The sequence below is a fragment of the Phaethon aethereus genome (assembly GCF_964289735.1).
Source record: "Phaethon aethereus genome assembly, chromosome: 4".
Classification (NCBI taxonomy): Eukaryota; Metazoa; Chordata; class Aves; order Phaethontiformes; family Phaethontidae; genus Phaethon; species Phaethon aethereus.
The window spans coordinates 83,089,557-83,110,866 of NC_138578.1; the positions used below are offsets into that span (position 1 = coordinate 83,089,557).

The following is a 21,310-nucleotide window of genomic DNA, read 5'->3' on the forward strand; positions in this document are numbered from 1 at the left end:
CGAAGGAGGCCGTGACCCCGTGGGCAGCCCGCGCTGGGGCCGGCTCCTGGCAGGGCCTGTGGCCCCGTGGGGAGAGAGAGGAGCCCCGGCTGGAGCAGGTTTGCTGGCAGGACCTGGGACCCCGCGGGGGCCGGGCTGGAGCAGCCTGTTCCTGAAGGACGGCACCTGTGGGGGGACCCGGGCTGGAGCAGCTCGTGCAGAACCGCAGCCCGTGGGAAGGACTCACGCTGGAGAAGTCCATGCAGGACTGTCTCCTGTGGGAGGGACCCCAGGCCGGAGCAGGGCAGAGGGTGAGGAGTCCTCCCCCTGAGGAGGAAGGAGCGGCAGAGACCAGGTGTGATGAACTGACCACAGCCGCCATTCCCCGTCCCCTTGTGCCGCTCGGGGGGAGGAGGGAGAGAAATGGGGAGTGAAGCTGAGCCCGGGGAGAAGGGAGGGGTGGGGGAAGGTGTTGTAAGATTTAGTTTTTATTTCTCATTATCCTACTCTGATTTGATTGACAATAAATTAAATTTATTTCCCCAATTTGAGGCTGGTTTGCCCATGACAGTAATTGCTGAGCCAAGGTCAACCCACCACAGTTACACATCACTGGTTGATAGTAAAATCATCTCTTGGTATGGCAGAAGCACAAATATTCATTTTGGGGTTTTTTGGATGAGAGGAGGAAAGAGAGGTGTACAAATGAGCCAGAGCTCCACAGCTAGCACAGATTACCACTTTGGAAAAAACAATTTGCAGAATTTTTTGTGTTTCTCCTTGTGGTTTTTGGTTTCTGAACTAATTAAGTTGCAACAAAGCAGAGAATTGAATGACAAAACGAAAACGCAGAGACATTTTCAAGGGCATAAGATAAAGTAGGTGGGATGAGACCTTTTAATGAGATGACTGATGGGATCTGCCGATGAGTTCACGGGTTGGCGGGAGTGCTTGGGGACCCCGGTGTCCCCATCCGTTAGAGGTGGGCTGAGCTCCCGGCGTTCCCCATCGCAGGGGTGGCCAGAAACAACGACACGTCCCCAGACCGTGCCTGTAACACAGCCAGCCCAGCGCCCGCGGCCGCGCGATTGCGCAACGCCAGTCCTCACGCTATGGCCAGCGCCGGTCAGGTCCGAGATGCCCTGAGAGGGCTGTTTTCTGCTCGGTGACTCCAGTGACTCAGCAACAAGCTCGGCACGAGGGATGTCTTAGGGGAAGTAAGACCTGTCCCCAAGCAGCAAGGTCCAACACGGAGATGCACGATCAGACCCTTCCTTCCCCCTCTGCTTCTCTGAGTTCCTGGGCCACTACTCAGACCTTCTTGTGCATCCCCCAGAAGCCACATCTGTAGGGAGCTGAGCCAGAAAACACCCTGCCAGAAGTGCTTCTGGCCACTCTGGCTCTAACACGGAGGATGACAACCTCCTCCTCTTCACTGCGCTGGCGAGAAGCCCAGGGTGCAACTCCACGCGCACGTGGCCGGCGGGACCGGGGCTCTTTCTCCTCTCACCCCACCAGCGGTGACCAGCGATGCTGCCGGAGGGTGGGATTTAATCTCTACCGATCCCCACACCGACCCCTGAGTTCAGTTTGGGAGCAGAGGTTTGGCGGGGAGGCGTGGACTGCGGCAGCTGATCACAAAGCGTCGTCGTGAGGAGGAAGGAAAGCGTGGAGATAACTCCGGTGGCCGCGTTTCTCCCTCCGTCCCACCGGCGGCTCGCTGATGGTTTTATCAGCTCTGCTTTCCAGTCTGCAGCCACGATGTGCCTCCGACAACGTGACCGGCAGTATTTCCATCAACACGTTCCCTGGGATCCCTGCTCCCACCAGAAATCATTTCCACTTCTCCTTAGGAAAAAAAAAAAAAAAAAATTAAAAAAAAGTGCTTTGAACATTTTTCATGTCAGAGCTAATTCTGCAGCGCTTCCCTTCGGCTAGCGTCCGCCATTCCCGCACTCGGCTCGGAGAGGCAATATTTTAATAACCGAAGCGAGATGCGTCCGCCCCATCAGCCCGTGAGCACCGTCTGCGTGGAGACAGCGGGAGGCGAACGGCTGCTGCTGCTTTAGAAGGTCCCCTCGCAGCGGCTGCGCGTCAGCTGCAGGGTTTCGCTCCTGCCGCCTCTGCCGGCGCGGCCCGATGGGGCGTCGTTGGTCGCCGTCAGGTCCTGCCTGCAGGTCTCTCCTCCGGACCTCCAGAGGTGCCCCGGGACCTTCTCTGACCTGCGGGCTAAGAGGTTGCAGGACTTTTCCGCTGGGAATTGGGGAAAGTCCCTCCACCTGCTCTTGCTCCACATGTCCCTGGTTGGCGGAGGGAGTGGGGCTCCGTTTGGCTGTGGGCACAGCCAGCACCCCCAAAAACCGTACCCAGACCTGGAGATAACGTAGCAGTGAGGGCCAGACAAGGCTCCCGCTAGCTATTAGAGCTGCTCCTGCTCCAAAACCTCTTCACCCTAAATTTAAGGTGGTTTCCAGGCTTGCTTGAGGCCAGTGGCTGTGGCCCAGTGCGGGGATGCCCTCACCAGCCCCGTGCTTCGCCCCGTGCCCCTCAAACCAGCACACGCTGCCCCGGGGCGCAGCCGCAGCAGCAAGGGGGGACCCTGCGACCACGGCAGTCCCACGGTCTCCTTCAAGGCCGGGTCCCCCCCAAAACCCGGCAGCTGCCAGCACCCCCCGGCGCTGCCTGGCCCCGGACCGTCCCCCGCCAGCTTTTCGGGTGCTGACCTTGGGCGAGCGGCGGCCCGCCAGGAACCGGGGAAAATGCACCAAACCTGCGGTGTTTTCACAGCACATTTCAGCTTCAACCGGCTGGAACTTTCCCAGGAAATTGTCTTTGTGTCGGCAAAACCCCGGCAGCCGAAGCAGCCCGGGGAAGGAAATGGCTTCGCGAGAGGTCCCGAGCCTGGCCCTAACCCCAGGCTCTGCTCCCCCGCTGCGTCCTCAGCTGCTTCCCGCATGCACGCAGACAAACGTGATTTTGGGGAAGAAAAGGCGCGATGTTTCTGGGGTCAACCTTGAACTCGCTTTGTGTTTAGGAACAGACTTGAATTTCCCTCGGTATTTTTATATAAATTTTATATACATTTGTTTTCTGGAAAAGTTTTTTCACCCAAAATTGGCAAAAAAACGTTCAATTTGCCTCTAACCAATTTCCCTGCAATTTCTTTTTTTGTTTGTTTTTTTTTTTTTTTTCAAGATGCCAAAAATAACTCACAGCTGCTTGTGGCACGAAGAAAGAAGTCTCCCCGGCTGGCATGGACCGCCACCCTCCCTCCTCCTACATCTCCCCTCCTCCTGCGCCCTGCGGGAGGGTGCAGCACCAGCCGCCCCCCGTTATTTCCACCCCCCTCCCGAACTTTCGCGGTGACACCTCAGCATTAGTGGCTCCACGTGGCCCTCGCTGCGGGTGCAGTTATCCCCATCCCTGCTACATCTTGCAGTGCCTCCCTCCTCCCGTGCTGGCACCAGCTTTGAGCTACATCTTCCCCAAATCGCTCCCGAATCTTTGCGTGCGTCACCCACGAGCAGCCCCAGGACTGGCGCGGGTCCGTGTCCCCTTCCCAGGTGGCACTGACGTCTCTCCACCTCAGCAGAGTTGGTTTTTCACCTGCTGCCCCTCCTTGCTGGGAGGCAGCAGATCAGAACTGGGTTTCCAGCCAAGCGTGGGGCATCTGAGCCCCACCGCCCTGCCAGCCCCCCCAAAACCATCCCCCCGTTTCTTCCAGCTGCCCTTACGGCACGGGACCAGCGAGGTCGGCACCAGCCTGGCCACGCGGGCACGGACAGCCCGGCGTCACAGACAGGAGCGAGGGGGTCAGGAAAATGCGCGTGTGCTTTATTCATGGATATGTTTGAATATTGACATGTACAGAAGAGAGAAGTACAGGTTATACCCCAGTAGGGTTAGGCGGGCGTCAACCATCCTCCGCTACGTACAGACGCACGCACACGCACACCCACACAGCCTTTAGCATCACCCTGATACCGACGGGGTTACTGCGCCAGCACCGGCTCCCTGCCGTGGTCTCTCCCCCCCTGCTCGCGCTCTGGCTTCTACGACGACGTATTTGTACATACACAATATTTCACGGGCTTTTGGGAGTGCCAAACCACTGGGAAAGGTGCTGAGCAGCCAGAAAAATAAAGTTTGGTGGCTACAGAAAGTTTGGCTGGTTCTTTTTTTTCTTTCCGCGCCCCCCCCGCCCCGACTCTTCTTTGTGCTTATGAAAGCCCCCAGGTATGGAGTAATTTCTAAAAAAAGTGCCTCCCCTTCTCTCTCTTGGATCCCTCAGTCCTTTGGCTTTACAAGCAGCTGCAATGATTTTTGTGGTTAGTCAAGAGGCTTAAAAATGAAGATCTGTGGTTGACTTCACAGAGTTCAACAGAGATGAAATTTCATCCAAAAAAGTTACTGTCTTTTCACAAGGGAAAAGAAATGGCCTATGCACGCCCGTGTTTATGGAGGGGGGGAATGTAGTTGGGTTTCCTGCTTGCAAAAGGACTGCACAAAAACCATCCTTTTTTGCAAAGTTTGATTCATGAACAGGCTTGGAGGGAGAACTGACACTAAATATGGGCAAAAAGGGTGAAATGATCAGGAAAAAGTCATGCAGGTTTGGGGATTTTTTTTTTTTTTTAATTCTGTGTAATGTGACTGCCCATCCCAACTCCCTGTTTTTTTCCTGCTGGGAAGAGGTTCGTTGCTCTGTGCCTTACTCACTTCATTTCGAAGCATCCCCAGACCCCGGCAAACCCCCGGGAGTGCAGGACCTGGCCTGGGACAGTGCTTGAAGGACGCTGCGTCCAAACTCACAGCACGGGACAAAGGCTGAGGACAGGGAGTGCATTTTCAGACCTGCAGCCTCAACTCTGCAGATGCTTTTGAGGTCCCTCGATCAAGGGCGTGGGGAGAAAACCCCTCTAGCAGGCACCCATTGACACTAACTCCCTGTGTTTTTTGCAAGGGATCCCGGCAGACAGTTGCCATGTTTTCTGAGCTTCTCATGCAACGTCTCTGTGATGTGATCCATGGCAGCTGGCTGTCACCTTCCACAGCCTCGGGGCACTTTTAGCTGTTGGTCTGCCGTCCTCCCAAAACTGAGGACTTGAGAAGACACCGCAATGGGAATCAAGGGTCTCGTTGGCCTGTGATGCCTAGTTGACAACTAACATCCTAAGGATGTTAAGGTATAAATCCAGGATGATGTTTCTCATTGGAATTGTTAAAAACCATTTAAGATAAATCTGCCAGAAAATGTAAGCAGACCACTGGTCCTGCTGTGGGACATGGTAATGGACTAGGTAACCTCTGGAGGTCTCCTCTATCTCCTGGTAGTTTATGAGTAGGACTCTCCATATCTATTTTTCACAGCATACCAGTCCTAAGGGAGAGCTGAAGTGGGGTTGCCAGTCATCCTGACCACCTATAAAAAGTCTATCTCCGCTGGCTGTCAATCAGAGAAGGAAACGGCAAAGCGGCATTTCAACATCACCGCCAGTGAGTTGTAAGAGACACGGGAGTGGAGCCGTGAGAGACTGCAGGAGTGGGCACTCCTGGAAAGCAGCTGCCACTTGCATGTCCATCCTACGGTGAGGCTCAGCCCATGCAAGAAGATTAAAAGCTGGTGGAGACCCGGCTTGCTGGGGCCAGATCTGTAGTAGAACAGGGCATGACTAGAGGACTTGAAAGGAAAGCGGCAGAAGGCGGCAATTCACAGCATGACCTCATGATGTTGAGGTAGTTCCTTGCCTTTGAAGGGCTGAGCATCAGGGTTTAATCCCTTTCTCACCCGTGGCTCAGAGGACACAAGTTTTGCAGAGCTGCAGCTAGTAGTTGTGTCACTTGGTGCACAGATGGCTCCATGGTCTCCCAGAGGACAGCGATGTCCTGGATAAAGGGGAGATGTTCCCAGCAACTCAGTACACGGCTATGGCACCTTGGAGGGAGGTAAGGGACTTTCCTGCCGGTAGCGCTACCTCCCTGCTTGCTTTTCTGATCTGGGTGAGCCTTGTGGCAGTGAAGATCTCACATGCAAGTCTCAGTTCAGGGTGTGACCTGGCATCCTGCACACAAGACTTGGATCTTGGCATGTTCCTTTGCACAGCCCTGGATTAGGACAAGAAAGTGCTACAGCCCCGAGGGCCTCGAGGAACAGAACTTTGGATAGGATGCAGCCAGGAGGATTTCTGTGCATCTCTCACACATCCACAGGTGTTCAACTGAAACCAAGAGTGGTTTTATATTGAACCAAAACCCGAGAAAGTTGCTGTGGTTTCTCAGTAAAATCTGAAGCAATAAACAATGGAAGGTGTTCTGCAGGGAATGGGAATAAAAAGCACTGGACTTTGCTGCATCAGCTGCTGCTAAGCCGTTCTATGGATCCAAACACTAAGGAACTAATGATGTTCCTTGGAGGAGCACAAATCAAGGAACAAACGGACTGCTCCAAAGGCCAGGCCTAAATACTCAGGGTCAATCTGGAGCTATTCCTATAGCCCCCATGGCTGTCAATCCGGGTAAGCATTTATCCTGGGAAACCTTCTCACCCTTTCTTACCACCTTCTTTCTTGGCTTGATCTAGGGTTCAGCCCCCCAAGAAGGCACTGGGAGTCCTCAGCTGACCTCCTCAAGGGAAGACCCCCAAATGCTCAAGTAGCCTAAGGGCATTTGCCTCCCTGTGCCCCAAGAGACCAGAGAGACATTTGCCCTCACCCTCCAGCTGGGCTCTGGTTGCAGTTCGGTAGAATGGGTCACCTCACCAGCCTTTGCTTAAACGACCCTTTGGCAGAGTAAATAGGACTTGGCAGGAGGGAATGCCCTTCACTTGCTAACCTGGACAGAAGCAATTGCCTCTGCCAGCTCCTCAAGGAGGGTAACCGTAGCAATCCACTCGCTACCCATGACATGATTCATGACTTGGCCTTTCCACAAATTGGCTGGATATTTATGTCCCCAGGGTGGTATCTAGCAAACCTTTTCTATCCTATCTCTTCCTGGGAAAACTAATGAAATCCCCTGACTGAAGACCTTCTGCCTCTCTGCAAGACCGGCGGATGCACAGGTAGCACATGAGAATGGGTTGCGTTGGGCTTGAGCCCTGCCCATGGGCTCACACGTTCGTCCCTCATGAAGAAAGGTTAGCTTGGAGTGGGACAACATCGGCCTCTGGTTGTTTGGATGTGACAAAAAAATACCTACCCCAAACACTTTACAGGACCAGTGAATATAGGTGCTAGGGTTGGGACACAAAGCAAGCCAGCCGTAAACAAAATGCAACACACGTGTTTCTTCCTAACATCATCAATACATGACACATGTTTCTTTAAAAAGGAGGGCCTGAGGGGTAGGTGACAGCTTGGTGATGCATGCTGGTTGCATGCTGGCCATGGTTTCCAGCGGGTGGATAAACCCCACCATCCAGTTCATAGTGTGGTTACTTGGTCCACCCCAGAGGTGCTTCAAGAACCTCTCTGGTGAACAAAACCAACCATCTTCTCACCGGTGCTCTGGTTTCTTCAGTCTGAACCAGGTGGGCTGCCCTTCAGGTCCTGAGGAACCCTGGAGACAGTCTGAATTCTACATCACTTGATGTGTCCTGTCAAGATCCCCCCAACGTGAGTCAGGGCTTCAGAAAACCTCCTGACAACTCACCCATCAAAAGTCTTTCCCCTCTTGGCTGGGGCAGGCAAAAGCATTTCCTTTGCAGCTCTCATTTCTTGGTTCAACCCTCTCCTTCACCTTTTCCAAGGGAATTGTCCATGGCTCCAACTCCATCTGCAGAGAGCTGGAGAGACTACAACCAAGCTGTAGGGTGGAAACATGGCCAGGACCAAGAATGAGCTGGTTGTCGACGATGCTGATTGTATAAAATCAAATAAATTGGCAGACAGGTGAGGAGGAGGAAGGGATGCCCACACGCTGACCTCTCCTTCGCATCCCCTCCCTCCTCCCTCCTTTTCCCCCAAAAAAGTTACTGGTCTGGTTGTTTTGTAAAGAAACCAACACAGAGAGAGTCTCTGCCTGGCGTGTGCCTGCCCTGCTTCACATTACGAAGAGGCTCAGCACAGCAACAGCAGGGAGAAGCCACATCTGCAGTGGAGAGGCTGCCCGGTGGGAGCGAGCTGCTGGGCTGGAGGTCCCTGATGACAGACGAGTGGAGCCCCGCAGAAGCCTTTCCTCTCCGGCCACCTGCAAGAGAAAGGAGACAGCATGTGGTGAGTGGTGTGGTTGCTCCCCACCTGCTCTGAGGATTTAGGGCCTGGGGACTGTGTGCATGTCCTGCATGTGTGCATGTACAGAGGGAGCCGGGGCTAGTCTCAGTGCCCCAGCTCTAGTCTGGAGGTCAGCTCAGCTCTGCTGGAGATGGTGGTGAAGGCGGTGGTAGCACCGTGGCATACAGCAGGGTCACCCTGTGGGCACAGCACTGGGTGTGGAGGTTTGGACACTGGCTGAAGGTCTCTTTGTATGGGGTGGGTGCCTGGATGCCCACTCTGGTCAATGGAGATCCCTGCAGCCACTGTTGGCCAGCAGCTTAACCTGGTGGCCTCTTCAGATGGCGATGTCCCCTAGGTATTGAATACATCTTCATGGGGCTGGTAGTCACTTCACCGAGCAGCAGCTGGGAGCCAGGTGGCTTGCACCAAAATACAGTGCATGTGTTTACACAACTGACTCCCACCCTGGGTGCCTACCCCCTGCAGACAAACTGCACCCTTCTCCTTTCACAGTGTGTTGACAACTGTGGCCAAAAATTTGCTTTACTAGAGACCTCTATTTTCATTAGGCGATAACCAAAACAATCTAGAGCCAAGGCTCTGCACTGCTATGAAGATGGGAAGCAAATGGACTAATCAGTCCATCGTAGCTTTCCTCCTCAGGTCCAGGGGCACCACCCTCATTAAACACTGAACAAGATCTGGATCTGAAGTTGAGTCCAAAGTCAAGTCCCAGCTCCCTGGTTTCTCTTGCAGTTTCATCAGGGATCACGCTCCAGTAGCACTCACACCTCAGCAGAGGGACATGCTGCTGTCATGTGGAGGCTGGCGATGTGGTAGGGCCATCCCTTACTGCAGTTGCTTTCTCCAGCTTCCCACTTGCTGGTGGCAGCAGTGGTTGGCTATCTGGACCAGACTACTGTCAGTGATGAGGGAGGTTCACAGCTTCTCCATCACTTCCAGGATAAAGTTCTCAGTGCAAGGTCTGGACCTCAGGCTGCTACTTGGATTGCACTGAGGTCTGGGGAGCACTAGCTAAAAGCAAATCCTCCAAATCTCCTGGGTGCAAAGTTTATGGCCTGATGAAAGTATGCCCGTGCTGTGCATGGCCACCAATGCCCTGAAACGTAGTGAGGGAAGCTGAGGCCACATTTCTGCACCTCCCAACTTGCTGCTCTGTGAAAACAGAGTGGAGGAAGGTGAATCAGGTGTTTTCCCAGCAAAATAAACTGGGAAGAGACTTAAAAGAACCCATGTGTGGAAGCTCTTTGAACATGTTGGCTAGGTTAGTGCAAAGCCCACGCTCAGTCCTTGAAGTCTAGTTAATTGACAGCTTCTGTTACCTGAATGTTCAGCAAATCATGGTCACTGTTAATTATTCAATAGTAGAATAATTCAATCTGAAAATTACTCTGGTGGGTGGCAAATCAAGGTCAATGCTTTTTATTTAAAAATAAAATATTTAATGCCTACTATTGCCATCATCAGTAAATTAATCTGTTATTTGGTTTAAAATGATTTCAGTTTAATATTATTTTGATACTAACACTTTCCTCATGACTAGAGCCTTTCATCTGAAATTTTCCAATGCTTAGCCAACCTTAGTCAATTAAGCTTCTACATTACGACCTCCAAGATCCTCATCTAACAAGGGGAGAACCTGCATCCCAGGCAGCTGAAATGCTTGTCTGAAGACATGTGGCTGCCCTACAGGAAGGTGAGGAGCCAAACCAGTGGTCCTGGCTCCCCTTCTACACTCTTGAAAAGCCCATGGATTTCCCAGTACTTCTAAAAAAACTTCCATATCTCTCTGTAGCACTCGTGAAAGAAAAGAGGTGACCAACAGGCAGGAGGACAGAGTCAGAGATAGAGGCATGTAGCCCTGTGCTTGATGTAGGGAAGAATATGTCAGGGCATGAAGAATAGGGTGAATCAGGGACTCCAGGAGGTGGAGGAGAGGTTGGATGTCTGCATGTAACTGAAATTACATAGATGGAAGAGGGAGCTGAGGTGAGGAGGGCTGGAGGGCATAGAGGAAGTATAGACATCGCCAAACATCTCTTAGGGCCAGGTCAGACCTCTCCTACCTTTGTGGGCTGGAGGTGCTCGAGGATGTTCTCTCTGAGGGTCGCCACAGCTCTGTTGGCATTTTGCTCCTGCTTGTACATCTGTGTGGTGGGGGGGATGGATGGGGCCACAGCTGCGTTCAGGTAGGTCCCATTGCCAAAGGCCAGAATGGCATTTTCTTTGTGTGGGAAAGAGATGGAGAAAAGTGTTGTCAGGGCAACATTTCCAAGGGAAAACACATGCATCCCTTCTCCAGCCTCCTTTAACTGCATCACCCAAATGCATGCCCGAGGGTCTTCAGAGCTCCTTTGTTGAAAGCACAGGGACCTGGACACCTATAGACTCTTGAGGACCTGGGCATCTTCATACCCTCTTTCACAAGAAGCCTCACCAGCTTGTGGGCGATGCTGCCTAGCAGCAGTGTGCTGGGCAATACTTACGGAGACAGATATTGTCAGTGAAGAGACGCAGAAAGCTCTCACACTCTTCTTGCCGGTTGCCGCTGGCGTTGCACGTGCACCAGGGAGCTATGCTGGAAGTTGAGTTGTCAATGTAGTTGGGTGTGATGGGACTGCCTGCCGGGAAGGATGGAGAAGTGTTACCGCAAGGCAGGTACAATAATGTCCCTCCTTGCTTCTCTCCTGGCTTGCTCTGCTTACAGCCTCAGCTGAGACCCTCTGTGATGACAGCAAGAGAAAAACCTTCAAGTGCTGGTGTCACAGGTCTGTTTTGCTCCCAGGGAAGAGAAGAGGGGCAGTCGCAACCCTTTTGTTCACCCTACCGCCAGCAAAACCTTCACTCAATTAAAACATGCTACCAGTCCAAGGAATGGGCAGCTCCTGGGAGCCCAGGTCCCCTAGTAACATTCAAAAACCGTATGTGAATGTGTGTAAAGGTTTCCACGCTGTCACTGAAAAAGCCAAACTCAATCTCCAGAATGGTTGGAAGCAACAAAGGAAGGATTAAATTTGAATGAAATCTTGACCCAAAAAGCCGTCAATCTATCCCATCCATCAGGATGGACCAAGTCCAATGGTCATTGGCACTTCTCTTTGGACTCTGGCTGTGCTTGTGCTAACTTCTGCCAGCTGGGTCTCTGCAGCATCTGAAAACCCAGTTTGACATCCTCTGAAGTCAGTAAGATGGCAGTGGATGGTGACTTCTAGTGGCATCTCTGGTGATGACATCAGGGAACCCCTGACAGAGCAGATGCCCTGGGATGGCCCATCTATTTCCACCTGTGAGAGAAGCTGGGAACTTGCAGCAGCCCATGGTTTTTGCCCCTCCACTGCAGCTATCCTAAAGCTACTCCATGCTTGTGGCTTTGGTCACTGCAGAGAAAAAGCCCAGTGCTTCCCTGAGATTCCAGTCTCAGCTCTCCACCTCACTGTCCCCATAGCTTTTAGCTGGCCAGACTAAGAGGAGATATTTCCCACCCAGAGGAGGTATTTCCCACCCAGAGAGTGGGAGAGAGACCAGCCGAGGAAGCAGCCTCTTACCGATGATCCCTGTGTAGGCCAGCAGACAGGCAGCGTAGCTGTCCCTCCGGCAGCCGCTCGCAGCCTGCGGGGACGGCTGGCAATTAAACTGGAACTCCACATAGCGTGACCTGATGGAGCAAGAGCACAAGGTGGAGGATATTAGCACAGATGTTTGGGGCGAATAGCATGCTGGTGGTGTTTACAGAAGCAAACACATTTGCAGAATCCTTTGCTGCTGTAGGTGGTGTTAAACCAGTTTGAATGTCGTTTTATACTCTCCTGCCCACCCCCAACGAACCCAGAAGTGGGTTCTATCCCTTTGAGGTGAGGCGTGAATAGGTGCTGTAGTTAATGTTTTACAGGCTTCCTCTAGGACTGCAAGAAAGGGCCAGTCTTGGAAGAAATGTTTGTTTTCTGGTGTGTGAAGCTGACTTCTGAGGGAAGAGCTGTAGCAGGCAGCGAGGGAATTCTTTCTGTATTGCCATTATCTGACTCCTGCATAATAGCTTCCCCCAGAGACCTAAGCCTTCATTTTTAGGCTGATTTGCTGAACAAGAGAATCACTCTGGTCCAGTTTCTCTCTCTTCAAAGACTGTGCTCTAAATGTAGCTGAGGTCATCCTCAGATGAGGGCAAATGCCCAAAGGTTCAGATATGAAATGCTCTACCTGTCAGCAGGGCTGCTGCCACATCCTCTGCTGCAGGCACCCATTCTTGGGAGAAGGTTGGACTCTCTGGAGCCTGTGGAGCAAGAGGTGTGTGACATACAGCTCTGACCGCAGACCACTGTGCCTTGGTTTTCACATTGTCTAGGTCAAAGCACCAAACCACTTAGCACAAAGCAGCCTGGGGGACTGTCTGGGCCATGCAGGGAAGTTGGTCAGATTCATTCAGACAGATTGCCAGACTGCTCTTTGCGTGTGGCTTCCCTGCTAGCTTGGTTGGATAAACTCTGTAAATCATGCTGCCAACCAGATATTCGGCACCTAATTCTTTAGGGATGAGGCAGTTGTTGGCACATAGGCATCTAGTGGTGTTTGGATGTTGTAAGATGTCTAAGACATCCACGTGTGGCTTTCAGGTAGGACATAGGTCCTACTTGAGATTCAGATCCATCTAAACAGTCTTCCCATGTCAAGGTAAGAAGGCATCTCACATGGCATTTGAGCTGTTTGGGAAACTCAAACAAGCACTAACACTGTTGGTACTTGAAGGTAGGGCCCTTTAGATGACAACCTGCAGTGCCTGAACTGTGAACTGGGTACCTGAAATGTTTGCTCTGCCTGGGCAATCTCAGCAAAAATGAGCATGTTGCTCCTCCCGGACAGCCTCTCTCTTCCAGACATTTCGTCGGTGCTCCTGGTCAGTGTCAGCACTCTGACTTGCACTTCCCCACCCCCTTCTCTCCTCCTCCCCAGTCTTCTTTTTTTCTCTTTCTTGTTCCTACGTTTGCCCCATACCAACCCCTTTCTCCTGTGCCGTGGCCAGGCAAACTCTTCTTGTCCAAATTTTTGCTGCATTGTTTAGGAAAGGGAGGTGCTGATTGCAGGTTTTGTATTATTCATGTTAGTAGAGCCCAGTCCTCCAAGCTGTGAAGACGCTGCAGGAGGACTAAGCAGTGCAGGCAGGGTTAGCCCTGGAGTATCTCACTCTCTTGCTTTAAAGTGCCATGATTTGTTCCTGGTTCTCCTTGTGGTTTCTGCACTGCTGGCTTTGACCAGGTCACACGTCAACCCCTTGCTCCTGCCATGTCTCTAGAGGATGTTTTATATGATACATTCAGAGACCAAGGAACCAGATAATTAACAGCTGTGCTGCTTGCGGGAAATGGTTTCCAGCCTCCTGGGAAGCAACACTCTCCCCTTTGAACCTCTTCTTCCCCGCTGGGCCCACTTGTCTTGTCAGGGAGAGGGCAGTACCCATACGTTTCGGATTCCCTGGGTAGCCGGGGGGAATCTGAGCAAGAGCTGGTGTGGCTCAGGGGCTTTGCACCTTTCAGAGTCAGCTTCAGATGTATAGCTCAGTTGTTCTCCTTCAGCCACGTTTCTGGGGTGCAAAAGGGTGATGGTATTAGTACAAGTCCATCCTTCCAAGAGGATGCCGCTGCTCTCACCTCCCTTTGTGAAAAGACATGACTTTTTAATTGTAATTTAAAGATGACATGCTGGTAGGGGATGGCTGCTAGAAGTTCAGCTTAGGAAGTCCCAAAGCCCACGATAATTAGAGACTGGGACAATACTGGGAGTTGTTTCCTACACTTGCTCTTGTGCTCTTCTCCACGTGTCTGCTCATGGCCACAGCTGCACACAGGTCATGGGGCTGGGGCCACCACATTTGGTACAGTACAGCTGCTGTTATGGTCTTATATCTCTTACTGACAGATGGGCTCCACTCGAGAGCTCTGTGGGGATTAACCTTCTGGAATATCAAAGACTTTTTGAGAAATAGAGGGGTGAAAATAGTACAGCTGAAAAACACTTAAGAGGTATGCCTGTGAGTGTGCACATGGGGATGGTCTGTGCATCTGTGCATGCATGGGCTTAAATGGAAACAGAAGGGCAAACCAACCTGGCCACATACTACGTGGTAGATCTGGAGTGACAACTGTGACTCTGAGACCCCTATTGCAATCACTAGAACATCCAGCCCTGCAGCAGAAGGGTATATTTTTTATATATGATTAATTTTTCTATTAAAAAAAAAAAAAGCCATGTGTTTAAGGTATCTACAAGTGCCTGTGACTGTTAGGATATCTTGGGTGCTCCTGTAGGATGCTCTGGGCTAGAGGAGATAGACAGTGAGGAGACAGATTGGTGAAAGTAGCTGCAAGCACCCCACACTACATCCCTGCTTGGCTTGCACCTTTCTGGAACTATTTCCATAGTGGGTCTTTCCTTAGGACAAAAGTCAAAAAGCCATAGAAAAGGTCTAAAAAGCTCCAGCATAAACATTTCAAATCTTCTCCTGACTGTTTAACGCCTTCTGTATAGAGTATGAGACAAGGACATGGGTCATGGGAAGGAGCCACTCAGAGAATGGCCTGTCAGTGGGTTGTGGTGGGATGGGTGCCTCCAGACAGGGTCCTTCAGGTGAGTTTGTTGGCTCTGGGCACCAGGCTGTCACTGGCACATGAGCCCCAGGCTTGTCTGAGGGACAGCTCTCCATGTCGGCCACCCTGGTGTGTGAACGTTACCTGCAGACGTAGTTCTCCCGGCAGGAGTCCAGAGGTGCCAGGCAGTTGGGCTTCTCCTTGGACTCATAGGAGCAGGCAGGGACAATGGTCTGCCGCCGGCGCTCGGCGCAGGCCGTGTCATCGCAGGGGCAGAAGAGCAGCTCATGGGTGTACTCCGGCGGCACGCGGTCGAAGAACTTGCGCAGAGCCTTGTGGCACTTGGAGCGGTTGCAGGTGTCGGCTCGGGCCAGGCGGCGGATGCAGAAGGAGACATACTCTGTCCGCAGCCGCTGGCACATCTCATCCACATTGCAGGCTTTGGCAGCATCCAGGCACCGGTTCACCTGGGTCACCTCGTTCTCAGACCCTGTGAGGCGGTGGGAGATGGTGATGGGGTTTTGCACTGACTTCCCCGCCAGTAGCACCACACTATGCTGAGACCTTCATCCCTGTCATGCTTTCAACCATGGCCACCTCCGAGATGCCACCACCCACTCTAGGAAGGCAGTGGCCAGGGTGAAGTCCATGTCTGCTCTCTGTGTCCCAGCAGGGCCAAATCCCCTTTCCCTATTGACCTTTCCCAAGAGGTGCCATGGCCACACACCAAACCTCCCAGCCCAGAGCCTGCTCCACTAAGCTCCTACATTTAGTGAAGTGAAACTTTGCTCTACCCTGGGCATGTTATAACATTTTACCCACATGAATTAACCAACTTGAGTCCCGGGAAGACAGAAGTCATTAGAAAGGGCATCTGCTCATGCCCATGACTGGATCCACCAGTGTAATGTGATCTCTTCTAATGAACCTTCTTTTTCAAAAATGGTGCTGAAGAACAAATGTTGTCAGTGGCCATGCCAGGTCTCCCTTAACCCTTACAACCCAGACTCTCTACCCTGTGCAATGAGTTTCCTCAGACCTCTGGAGGGTCAAGTCAGGCTTTGGGAGCAGCTGTGCCATGTTCATCCCAGGACCTGCTCAACTAAGTGAGAGCTGTCTGGTTCTCAGAGCCCCACAGCAGTGCTCTGGCTTCCTCAGTCCAGACCAGTCCTGCCCAGTATGCCCATCTTCTAAGCAGTGACACTGCCTTCATGGGATGAGTATCAGAGCTACAATCTAACTTGATGTCCTGGGACCTTGATGCTGCCTGCATATGAGGGCATGCGGGTCTCTCTCCACACCCTTTGCAAGGTCACCCCTTCGCTGGCTTGGGTGAAATCACTCTGCGTTTCCACCCACTTAAGCAAGAGCTGAACAAAAGTCCCAGATTAGCAGTCGGGGTGGGAGAGCAGGGGTGTGCTGTGGGGATGCAGGGAGGGCAGAGGAAAACTTGCTGCAGGGGGAAAAATCGGGAAAATAAAACAAACAACTGTGGTGATGGGTAAGAAACACACTGTCTTCAATGGGGGTCTCATGAGTTTATATGCCAACGACTTCCTCTGCAGACAGAGGAATGGATAAGAGTGAAAGATATTTGCATAACACTAATTTCAGGGCTCCTTCAAAGATGGTTGGGGCTCTTTTTATAGAGGGGGAAATGCTACAGAGTCCCTGGTAGGAGTCAGTTGAGACGTTAGGCTCTGTCTGATTGGAGAGATAAGATGAGGGTCCTCCAAGCATGAGAGAGAAAATGAATTTGAAGCCATTTTTCAGCCCTCTGAATTAAGCCCATGACCTGAAGAACAGTAGAAGGACTTCCTCTCCAGCAGAGAAGGATTTTTCAGAGGAAAAAATCCTCAGAATGATAAATTTCCAATGCAGAGAGTCAAACCCTACCTTTGGCCAGGATTTAAAACCAGCCAGTCACTGCTGACAAGTGTTAAAACATTGACAGTCTCTCTGAGCACTTCAGAACTGGCTGCCCTCCTTCATTTTCACTGACGCTATCAGATTCTCCATCTCTGAACTTTTATTTTTCCCTTCCTTTTGTCTCCACTGCTTGCGGTGAGCTGGAAGTCAAATTCCAAGTTTTGCAGTTATTTATAATGAGTGAAACTGGGACTCGGTGTGTTCCTGCCGCGTAGGTACTTCCCTTTAAAAATGCCCGGAGATGAATATTGTTAGAGCATCGGTTTACGCTGGGGAGCTGTCAGCAAACATGTAGGAAACAGTTACATGGTAGGTTTTCATTACCCATTAGCTAATGAATCACAGGGAACACGCTATCTTTTCTCCTCTTCCCACGCAACGATAGAGGATGTGCTTTTTTAAATCACCGCTACAATTAGAGTGGAGGGGTATAATTCTATTTGCACAGTTTTAATACTGGCCATACATTGTTTACGTAAGATTGGGTTAAAAATATCTGTTGCTCTGACGTGGCATATGGTCATGGGGATGTCTTACGTTTCAACAAGTTCTTGGAAATATTTTTTTTATGGTAGGTTTGAAAGAGTGTCCTTTGGCAATGTTGACCATATGATCCTGGGCACTGGACAGACGCGGTGCCGCAGGTCATAAGTTATGTTATAGAGAGTGTTGATGAGTAAATAGGGAAAAAAAGGTTAAACCAAGAAACTTCATGTCCCTAGATGGATGCTGAGTCCTTTGGGACATAACCCTGCTGCTCTGGGCACATTTGCTTTGCTGCCCAACCAGTTTCAATCCGCTTTAAAAACCTGGCAATGTGTTAACCACGCATAAAAATCCCCATCCCTAGATTTTGCCGTGCTCTGAAGAGCCCTTTAGGACTTTCAGCTAAAGGGGAAAAAATCTAGTAAAAAAGGCCATGACGTGTCAAACGCCTTTGTGCATGCTTCACTTTCCATGCTCAAACCAGTCAAGTGGAGTCAATAAGAAGATGTGAGGTCAAGGAGCACTCCCCTTCCCCTTGCTGCTCAGCTTGTCGAAGGCTGATGGGTTAACTTGCTCCTGGACATTTTCACCTAACAAATGCCTCGCCATTGCGGGGACTGCAGACAGCCGTTGGCTGCAGGGACCTGCTACTCCTTACTTGCTTGGGTGCACCCCAGCTGTGGCCTCCAGCCACCCCAGAGTCCGCTGTACATTTGGGAAGAGCTGCAACAGGACTGCTGTTTTGGCACGTCAGCCAGAGACACATGAGGAGTACAAGCTTCCCCGCAGCTGTGGCGCATAAGCAGAGCTGAATGCTGGTTGTGGTGGCAGCTGTGATGTTGGTGATGGATGGCTTAATAGCTACCGCGCTGACCCTTTAACTGCTGAGCTGGGGGTTCATGCCCTCACGGGGGTTAAAAGGTGTCAGGAAGCTCTGCTCGTGTTATTGAGTGGATTACGTGACGCAGAGCAGAACATGGGTCTGGGTCCTGAGGTTGCCCACAGGGCATGGGGTTAAAGGCTGTGGCTAGGATCAATCAGTAGGTTGTGTTACTGACCTTTTTGCCTGCAGAGTTTGACCCTGTGACTGATGTGGAAGTACTTTCTCATACCTAATGATATCCATGGGTGGGTGTCTGCATGGCACTGGTCATCCACCTGCTATGGGGAATCAGACCACCTGTGATGGCTCATAGGAAGAGTCCTTCCTACTATGTCACTCAGTCCCAGCCCTTCACAGTATGGACATGAAAAAGCCAAAGAACAAAAATCACAAGTGCTTCTTCTTAGCACATGTTCTTCTATCAACAGTTTAGCACAGGAAGCATAAGGAGCTCCTTGGAAAAATGATTGCAAGCTCTCAGCAATGCTTTGTGAAGAGACCACAAGAGAGCACAAAGGACTGCCTTGTCCATAAGGCTTGATCCTACAGCCAGTTCCTCCCTGTTTGAACTAGTCAATGTAAGAGCATCTTCCCACCCACCTACCTGCAGTGATGGATGCCAGCCGGACGTAATCAAAGCCTCTGATGAACGGCTCGTAAGGGGAACTCTCCAGTACATTCATGCCTGGGTTGAAAAGAGAAGTTAGTGAGAAGGCAACTGAGGCTCCTAAGGGACGTTCGAGACTTATGAGGTTCAACAGATGCAGTGTAGGTTTGCTTGGTGGGTCCAAGGAGACGTGTGTTCTAAAGGCCATAAGTAAATGGATAGTCAGAGTCACAGGAATTGATGTATGGCCATATCCTTAGAGAAGGGAATAGGATGTAACTGGCTTTTAAAAATATATCACAGTTTCGGAGTAGGACAGCCTCTCAGGGAACTGTTGAGTTGCAACTCTCTATAACTCAGGTCTTAGGTCCCTTTACAGGGATTGACACTCAAGACACCAGACTGTGGCACAGACTCTTGTTCATGAGCAGAGTTCAAAGCACTGACTTGCTACATACCTGGGGTTTCCATCACCATTCTTGCTATTTCCTATAGGTCCTTCCCTGGGTCAATGGTCCTCACCTGTTTCTAGGTCACAGCCAGGGTTCTGCACGGGGCTGTGTGCGTGAAAACACATGCACCTTCATATTTATTAACACCTCTACCCTTCTCCTTGCCAACAGCCCTTTCTTACTTGGCATAGAGCTAATCACCCGCAGCTCCTGCAGAAACTTCCCCTCGTCATTTTTAAGTTGCTTGGCAGCTAATTTTATTCAATCGGTGCTTCCCTTTCATCCACTCAATGGTCAGTAATGCCCCGTCATCCTGATGGATACCACAGAATATTATTGAAGCAAACAGCTCTGTATCATTTTTTTTTTATTAGACATTTAGATGGATGTGGACAGCAGCAGCAGATGTACTGGCTGGGATAAAAGGACTATCAAACCTCATGCTCTGGGCATATGCTGATCACCAGCTGCGGTCAGCAAGAAATGGCTCCCAGGGTACACAGCCCTGTGCAATTACGGCAGGTGCATTACAAGGCAGCTTTACACCTTCATTGAAATATCTTGCATCATTACTGAGTGGAGAGGGGCCCATTTCTATGTTCAGCGTAGCAGTTTTATGTCCTGATGATATAGCACCTTATCAGAGAATTGTTATCGGGTTGTCATCATGTTATTGTGTCTCCAAACGGGAAGGTGGCTAAACACAGACGCGCTCAAGAGAAGCTGAGTAAATAGTATGCTTTGTAAATTCCCTGAGCACACACTTCTACAATTGATTTTATAAGAGAGCTTCTAGGAAGCTCTTTACAGCCTCCTGGGTACATATGACTGAGAGACAAAGCCCTACACGGAGTGTGTGGATTGACTTCCTTTCTCAGCCCAGTAAACCCGTGTAAGGACTCTGGAACACGTGACTATTATGAAATATATTTCCCCAGGGAAATTAAGGCAGGGAAATCAAAGGTTTGGGAGTGTAAATCTGCATTGCAAGTGAACTCAGTGCTTGAAAAAATGTGGGGCTCAGGACAAGACAGCAGAGGAGAAATAGAGCGGAGTCTTGGCAGTCTCCAACAGCAGTCCTCTCACAGTCATCCCCAAGATGGAGGTCCCAAGCTGCTGGGCAGGAAGCCCATCCAACCTGGCCATCCAGCACCCATCTCCTACTCTGCATCTGGAGACCCACGCCTGGCCCCTGCCTGCACCCAGCACTCCCTGCCATCCTCTCCCTGCTCTCCCAGCAGCAGTCCTGGAGCTGGGAGTCCTTCTGACACCGCTGTCCTGTACAGCCCCATCACAGATGGGCTGTGACCAAAGCTCCAGGGCGTGAAGGTCAGTGGGGAAGGGGTTGCAACGCAGCCTGTTAAGATGAACGGAGAGGCCGGATTGCCACCTTTCCCCAGGCTTCACTTCAATGCAAACAAGTTCACCTGGCAAGTAATTATGGTAAAGATTGGATCCTGGAGGGTGCTGAGGTGTCTTATTTCCCCAAGCAGTTCATACCACCATGTTCTGCACCCTTCAAGCTGGGGCACCCGAAAGCTTTCCAGGAACTTCACCAAGCAGTTCCCTTTCTGGCAAGCCTATGCATTATAGTCTCCATTCTCTTTGTTTTGCTTGGCCTTTCGCCCTGTGTTATCACCCCTGAACCTTTCCTTTCAGCTTGCAGCCAGCAGTGTTTTATTAATCTATTTCGCAGCCCATGGCTGGAAGGTTCTGTTTTATTCCCCATTTTAATTTTCATGGTGCATAAAATACTCACCAGCCTGACAAGGAAGACTTATGGCCGCTGAGGTGCACTTTGATGACTTTTAAAAAAACATCAAAATCCAAACTTACGAAATACTGGCTCTGGGAACACTTTAAATTATTCCAACTTGGTGTCACCAGCCCCGGATCTTCACTAACCCAAAGACAGTGGTGTATTTGAGAGCCTCCAAGAGAGAGATTTTTTTCTAAGTTCATGCTGTCTTTTCCTCTATGCCCATGCTTTGTATAGTGTTTCTGTAAAATACATGGCTTTCATGGTCTTGGCTGGCATACTTAAATGCAAAACATACCATGCATTTGCCCAGCAAGAGATCTCAAGTTATACTGGGAATGTCATAAAAAAGAGGCCATGTTTAAAAAAAAGAAGGAGATGTCTCAGGTTTTCAGGATTGCTTTCC

The 21,310-nt window shown here is 50.9% G+C and overlaps 1 protein-coding gene across 2 annotated transcripts in view; it reads right to left on the minus strand.

Moving 5' to 3' along the window:
- Positions 1 to 8,019: 8,019 nt before the first annotated feature.
- The window catches only part of GFRA4 (GDNF family receptor alpha 4), a gene marked incomplete at its 3' end in the record, with an annotated part of 72,833 nt that continues 59,542 nt past the window's right edge, over positions 8,020 to 21,310 (minus strand). Inside the window, exons 3-8 of one of the 2 annotated variants that reach the window (XM_081999515.1) lie at positions 18,691 to 18,771; positions 14,933 to 15,278; positions 11,759 to 11,868; positions 10,700 to 10,834; positions 10,280 to 10,437; positions 8,020 to 8,166 (exon numbers count right to left, since the gene is read on the minus strand). In XM_081999515.1, coding sequence (XP_081855641.1) covers positions 8,020 to 8,166; positions 10,280 to 10,437; positions 10,700 to 10,834; positions 11,759 to 11,868; positions 14,933 to 15,278; positions 18,691 to 18,771 — 977 coding nt within the window. Of the gene's footprint in view, positions 8,167 to 10,279; positions 10,438 to 10,699; positions 10,835 to 11,758; positions 11,869 to 14,932; positions 15,279 to 18,690; positions 18,814 to 21,310 lie in introns of both variants that reach the window. The other variant, XM_081999514.1, reaches the window with a different exon arrangement.